Here is a 7496-nt window from a genome sequence, read left to right as displayed (position 1 = left end):
AGATTCATAATATTTACATATATCCCTTTAATAATATTGTCATGGGACTGCAGAGAAGGGAGTTAAATGCATGTTGATAGAATTGTGGTGGCAGCTGAAAAGATAAGAGGTATGAAATATAAATGACGTTTGTTTTAGGAATGCGGGGAGAGATCCCCCCCAAGGGCCTGGGAATCTCTCCGATGGACACGTGGAGTGGGGGCATACATGTAGCTTAGGTTTGGGGTGGAGCCTGAGGGGGCATTAGGGATGCACAGGTAGCCCATTGATATTCCTTTGGCGCCACAGGCAAATTCCTAGGGGTGGGGAAAATGGAGCTCCTTAGTTCCACCTCCAAGGCTTTACAGCTTCAGTGTCCGGTCTGGGCCAAAACCCTTTCACATGTGTGTAACCCATTGTCTTTTAAAAATCTGCACGACTTTTTATTGTTTTCACTATATTGTTTCTGAAAGTCAATCGTACTTATCTGTGCTCTTGCTGGGCAAAAAAATCATAAAATTTGTTTATGCATTTTAAAAAAGTATCTTCAGGTTTCAAGTACTTGAGAACTAATCGTTGCTCATTAGCAAGATGAAACTTCTTCCTTAATAATGTCCTCTTACATATTTTAATCAGGATTCAGTTAGACTTTTATTTTAAAATTATTCATCTCAAATGTTTTGAAACTGAACCAAACTCACCTCTTTTAATGGCGATTCACATAGGTAGAGGAAAACGTAACCGTAATCTAAGGTGTTTGTACAAATTATTCAGAAGGCATTTCCTGAACTTAGCCTTCCGTCTTTCTCAGCTGTTTCCCTGTCGCTGCCCATTCACCTGGGTCACATTCCTTCATGTCCACCTCTCGGGAGATGGTGATGCCCCGTGACGTCTACTGCTCTTACCACAGCCATCGTCACGAGAGACACTGTTCTAACCTACGTCACTTCAGCTGCCAACCACTTTTCTGTCTCATTTTCTGCTAACTGTTGCTGTTGTAATCAAGGGCACCGGAAGCAACACCTTGACTAGCTCAAACTACAAATCTCTCAGCAGACTGAAACCAATTCACACTCATGTAAAACTGTGACAATATCACTAACTCTTCCAAAGCACAATATATCATGTTGCAAATTTTCATTTTTCCTTCAAAGTAGAGCTTCCAGACTGTTGGCTCTTTAGTTTGCTCATCCAGGCATGTGTGTATCAGCTGCGGATGAAGACAGAGGACAGAAGGCTTTCAAAGCAGAAGCAGGAGAGCTAAAAGATCTATCTTGCTAGCCCAGACCTGTTAACCTCAGCACTGGTATCTCAAATGATGAAAGTAAGGGACAGGGAGAGTTTGAAGGAAGAGAGCATGAGTACACAAAATGCTTGCGAGAGCTCCATGGAAATTAGGGCCACCCATCTTATCAGTATCTTCTCTCCGGACTCTTGTAAATTTTCAGTTTTTTTTTTTTTTTTTTTTTTTTTTCTTTTCTCAGGGATTGGAGCCAAGCAGAGCTCTTCTCGTTCGACTTGTTAGTTTGTAGAGGTTTTCATCCATGTCAGCTGGTGCTGAGGCACAGTTGCATGGCAAAGGAGCATCACAGAGGACAAAGAGGTCATTGCAGGGTAGGTGGGCAGCAGCAAATAGTAGCAGAAGCAGCAAGGCCAAGTGACCCCTTTTTACTTGATTACCACAGTGCAAGCCCCAACACAAGGCGTTTATATGGCTAGAACATGTCACTGAAGAGGATGGCGTTATAAAGTTTAAAATATCTCTTAAGGAAAAATTAAGAAGAAACTGACTATGTTGGTCCAGGATGTGCAAGGAAACCTAGCCATGAGTTCCTAAGTGTCCCAAATTACATGTTTGGGTACCTTCCTTAGCAACAGTCAACATGCAGAGGGAACATGGGCCTCTGGCTGAAGACTGGCTGAAGACTGGAGTTTAGCAAGTGAGTTTTGTGAGTCACTGAAGGAAAAGGGAACCACGATTTCGAAGGTATTGTCAAGGGTGTGACTCACTGGGCTGTGTAAGACTTGATAAAAACTCGTGTTTAGAAATGTGGAGATTATATGGTCTTTAGTGCCACCTGTTGCTCAACTAAATGAAGAGCCACCGGCTTTTCACCCATCCCTGGAGAACAGTGCGCCTGGCGGTTTGAAGAAATGCCTGAGATTTTAGTGATACCCCCAAAACCACCATCTTCAAAAGCTGAGCTGAGAGAGAGGTGGGGATTGTAGCAAATATTCCATGGGCATGTCAGGCAACTGCAGTAGCATCCTCTGTAGACAACACAGAAACAGAAAAGGCAGAGAAGGCCTCCAAGCACGACAGAGCTGGGTTCCTGCCCACTGAGTACTTTAGACCAAAGGAAACAAGCAGGATGTGACGGAAGAAAGAACTTTTCTGATCTAGATTCTCAACCTGCCTATGCCATTGGTACATCTTCTTCCAGAACCTCTGTCACTCACCTATCTGATGAGTCTCTCTTTCTACCCCATTCTATCTTTTCTTGTATGTATTCTTATTATTACATAGAGGAAAATACATCTAATAAACATACATGTCTTCAAAATATTGTATCAACATTTGCTTAATAATATTAAAGTAAAGCTGTACAAATCACTCAGGCAAAGGGGTGTGGCTGAGTGAGAGAGTACCTAGCACACAGGAGGCCTCAGGGTCCGGGAATAAACAGGAAGAAGGAAAATCAAAAGCCACAGTTATCTCACAAGTTCTATTTTTAACAGAAATTTTTAAACCAAGTATCTATGATGTGAGAAGCAGGGGTGTCCTTTTGTGCTCTTCCTTGCAGAGCATGCACGTTTTAAACCTAGACCCTGGACCCTTGCTTGTCTTATCACATGGGGACAAATGTGCCATGGAACCCGTAAGGCATTGGCACAGGAACCTCTGCTCGGCCCAGCTCTTCAAAGGTCCTGGCGTCCAAGACGAGGAGAAAATTGCTGTCCTTCTAAAAAAGAAAGAAACGAGACTGTAAATGCCCTCTGTTTTCAACAAAAGTCAGTCTGTCTCCACTACACTAAGGAAGAAACCACGTTTTACTCACGTTTATGTCTATCCCGAGGTACAATGCCCTGTACGTGCACTCAGTAAATATTTGCTGAATATTTTGAAAAGGAAATCATGGCTGAAATTCACACTTAAATGAAAAAATTAAGTTGTTTATACCAGTCACCTTCATAGGTTCTCTTTGAGTCTAATGATCTCCTTACTCACCCCTTCCCAATCTCCTAGGAGACACACAAATTCTCTCCTCCGAATTAGAAATGCTCCCATTTTGTGTTACTATGGAGCTGGTGAAAGTGCAGCATTGCAAAGCAGACTGACGGTTTCCCTGATTTAATTACAAGACTGCCAAGTTCACGGCGCGAGGACTGGGTCCATGACAGACATCATTAATTGATCACAGCACTTTACTCACCAAGCCATTTAAAGGCCTCAGAATCTTGAACCCCAGGCAGACCCTAGTAATTGATTAAAATTGGTATTCAGAGTGAACCTATTTATCATAAGATTGTCCCCGACCAGAAGTCAGTTAATAAGTAAAATTACTGAGACATGAGGCGAGGGCTTATGATATTGGACTTTGAGATCAGTTCATTGAAATGGCAGCACAGATGGTGGCATGAACATTATTATACAAGCAGCCAGAAGATCTGAACACTGGCTTTATCTCTATGAGATCTGACCCAAGTGTCCTTCAACTTTCTTAACTTATGAATTTCACATTTGTAAAATCATGTCCTACAATGTTGTTTCTGAAAGGGTTTTGGCCCAGACAGGACACTGTAGCCAGGAAAGCCACAACTGAAGCAGGAAGCCCCATCTCCCCTGCCCCTAGGAAGTTACCTGTGACGCCATCTTCCCGTCCCAGGAAATTTACATATGGCGCCAAACCTAAGACCAATGGGCTACCTGAGTATCCCTAATGCCCGCCTTAGGTTCCGCCCCAAACCGAGGCTATTTACAGGTCCTCACGCCACGTGTCCGCCGGAGAGATCGCCAGACGCCAGCAGTGGGGGTGCCGGTCATCTCTCTCCGTGTTCTCAGAATAAAGGCCGCTTTTTATTTTATATTTCTCATCTTTTGTTAATATTTTTCATCTTTTGGAAATAACCCTAGCAGTTTCAAGGATGAAGGTAATATGTATGAAAGAGTTTTCTAAATGATAAATTCCTACGCAAATTAAATTATTACTATGATTCTACAAACAGAATTTTAAAACAATAAAAGGCATGGATTGGGCTGGGGATTTAGCTCAGCGGCATAAGCGCCTGCCTTGCAAACGTGTAGTCGTGAGTTTGATCCCTGGTACCAGTAAAAATACAAAAAAAAAAGGCATGGATCATGATAAAAGGATACATAAACAGTAAGAAGACGGAGACAAGGGAGAAGGTGCCAGATAGGAATAAACCTGGACCGTGTCACTAAATGTCACCTTCCCATGCCTTAATGCTACGTTCTTCCTGACTAATGACAGAAATACTTTTACCTGGTTGGCAGTGACCACCACAGAGAGAATAACTCCACCATCTTCTGCATTTGTTCCTGGTACCGGAACAAAAACAGGCTCTGAAGGATAAAAGCCATCTTCTCTCCACACCTGCAAATACGCCCACACACAGAGTATTTGATAAAAGACCGGCTGTGATTAGAAAAACTTTCCATAGTTTTGTCACATAAAAATGAATTTGTATAGCAATAGAATATTATAACAATTAAAAATTTAACCTTGGTGAGTTGAATTTAGGAGAGAAAACCAAACAACTTGACAGCCCCCAAATTCCATCACCACCAAACATAATCTGTGTGATTATAATTTCCCATTAACTAAAATAAAAGTGTCCCAATAACCTCCTAAAATAATATCAAGCTTAGGATTATTTTGGTGGACTTGGGTTTCTTTTAGATTCCCTAGAGGAGACATACATCTAACTTAGGTGATTCTATGTATCTCAAACTTAATTATATGATTCAGCTGTTAAAATATTAAAGAATCTCAAGAGCCACATTAAACAAAAAAGAAATTAATTTAAAGGGTAGAATCCATTTTTGGAAAAGTTCAGAAAAGGAAGAATATTTTCGTTACCTTGAGTGTCTTGTTCACCACATCAACCTTGATGAGAGAATCCCCCACCAAATGCCGAAAGCCACAGCCATAAAAGACACGGTATTTTTTGCCACTGAATTGGCCATAGTTGATCTGGGGAAATTCAATGCCTCCTTGCTCTTCCAGGTCTTCACCATGTAGATTCTCATGGGTACACCAGATCTAAAAGAGATTCCAGGGGCTGGGGATTTAGCTCAGTGTCGTAGCACCTGCCTAGCAAGCCTGAGGTTCTGAGTTTCTGGTACCCATTCTCCATTTAAAAAAAAAAAATTCCAAAAAGATTTGATAAAAATTGCTTAATTCTTAATGATTTTTTCAGTGTTGGTTAGTGAGGGTTCAAATACCCTATAATTTTGCTATGTGGCTTGAAATCTAAAGTTATGTTAACATTTTTATGTTGTTTTTTCCATTACGAGGATAAATATATATAATATTCTCAGATTTTGTGAATAAGCTGCCAAATGGCATAGAAGATGGCATTTTAGACTACTAAAGTTAAGGCATTGATAGCTGCACAATGATATATATGCCTGCGGGAAGCACTGATCTTGAAGGTAGGAATGCTCAATGCCAATCTAAATGCTTAGACATTTCACAACCATCAGAAAGTTGCATGTGTCTGTTTTAAAATATAAAACGAAGAGTCATGCAGTGGCATTTCCACCAGGTTTCTGTGATTTGTATGTAAGAAAGATTTCATGGCCTTACCTGCTCAGTTCAATGTCATGAAACCAACTGGGTACCCAACATTGCGGGGAATAACCAACGGATAAAGCAAAACCACCAAAGTTTAAGATCTTAGTTTAGGGCCCTTCACAGCATACCTTCCCATCAGCCTGCTTCACAGCGCTGGCTGAAGAATAGGACAGCGGACTGAGAGTCTCTCCTTCAGGAGTATTCACAGTGACATCTAGGGGCAAAACAAACCTTCGAGGAAAAGACCTGGCCACTGACCTATAGACCTGTTCAGGAAAAAAAAAAAAATTTAAAAACCTCATTCATAGGATAACATACATCTTGACAACTTAGTCAATCAACATTACTGGCATGTCTGTCACTGCACAAATGATACTTTCCATTCATTCAGTAAGTTGTAGTTGGGTAATATAGGCTAAGCACTGTTTTATTTATTTATTGTGCTGGGAATTTTTGCCTAGGCAAGTATTATCCAATTGGACCACAACTCAGCATTAAACATTGTTTCAGACACTGGAGAAATCACAGTAGTAAAGCAGTCGCTGGTCTTGTGGAATTTATATTTTAAGGGTAGAATAATGATAACAAATACAAAAATCAGATGATATGTTATTTAATTTGCATAAAGTAGATGATTATATAGCCAAAGGCCTGAGGAACCAGAAAGTAACAAGAGGTACTCCCTTCTTTGGGCTTGGTCAGGTTAACCTGTAAGCTAACCTCTAGAGTCCATCCAGCAGGTTTGGATTGTTCACACCCTGCACAGTCCCGAGACAGCCTGTTTTTATGACTGATCCTTGGCTAGGAATTGAGTTCTCGAGATAATTCTGTTTGATGTGTGTTTTTGCATGTGTGAGGCCTTGGATCACACTGTCCTAGTTTTTCCAAATAGTTTATACTAACAAACGTAATTTATCACAGACACCTGAATTTTGCTGTGTGCCACTAAGGTTATGTAGGGGCTCTGTGCCTGCATAACCTGTCCCTCAAAAATGATGGCCACTGGGCTTAAGTGAGCTTCCCTAAAAGACAACATTTCACACAGATTGTTATGAGCAGCTCCAGGAGGAACTATGCCCTGTGTAACTCTACTAGGAAATAACTCATGCTGCTTTCCTTGAGACTTCATCTCATACATCTTTTCCTTTTGCTAATTTTTGGCTGTATCCTTTTGCAGTGATCAGAACTATGAACATGGCTGGAGGCCTGTAAATTCCCCAAAGGGATCGTTGAAGCGAAGGATGATCCTGGAAACCCCAACACAGAACTGCTTGGTAACTCACTCATTCTATTTTTCTGTTCCACTAAACCTCCTCCCAAGTTCCCTCACTGTTTGGCATCTAAAGTAATTCCTTAAGGGCTTCTTCAAGCAGCTGGGGGTGGAGGTGAATCCCCAACAGAGACTGTCTGCAAGGATGATGTTTAAATAGGAGAACCAAACAAAACAAGTGCACCCAAGAGCCCATGGACAGCGGCAAGCCTGAGGACTGAATATTTGGTCTTTCTGGCCTCATTTGAAGTAGTCATATGTATCTCCTGTGTTCTGTAGAAGAATTCAGAAGCCAAATGTTTTTAAGGCTCAGCCTTACTATGCTGCTGGATTCAACACATCTTTGAGCAAACAGATTTACAGGCTCACACATGATATATAGCAAGGCACCAAATTCACGCAGAATCTGCATTTTGCTTTCCATTGGC

At 41.3% G+C, this 7496-nt stretch overlaps 1 protein-coding gene across 1 annotated transcript in view; it reads right to left on the bottom strand.

Moving 5' to 3' along the window:
- Positions 1-1420: 1420 nt before the first annotated feature.
- Bco2 (beta-carotene oxygenase 2) overlaps positions 1421-7496 on the bottom strand; it is a 32926-nt gene continuing 26850 nt past the window's right edge. Inside the window, exons 9-12 of the mRNA XM_003472693.5 lie at positions 5927-6064; positions 5082-5264; positions 4485-4595; positions 1421-2942 (exon numbers count right to left, since the gene is read on the bottom strand). Coding sequence (XP_003472741.3) covers positions 2829-2942; positions 4485-4595; positions 5082-5264; positions 5927-6064 — 546 coding nt within the window. The 3' untranslated portion in view covers positions 1421-2828. The remainder of the gene's footprint in view (positions 2943-4484; positions 4596-5081; positions 5265-5926; positions 6065-7496) is intronic.

Source organism: Cavia porcellus, unplaced genomic scaffold, assembly GCF_034190915.1.
Source record: "Cavia porcellus strain 051 isolate PalLab524CR breed Dunkin Hartley unplaced genomic scaffold, mCavPor4.1 scaffold_9, whole genome shotgun sequence".
NCBI lineage: Eukaryota > Metazoa > Chordata > Mammalia > Rodentia > Caviidae > Cavia > Cavia porcellus.
Note: the sequence above shows the minus strand (reverse complement) of the source record. Positions and strands in the feature narration are given on the sequence as shown.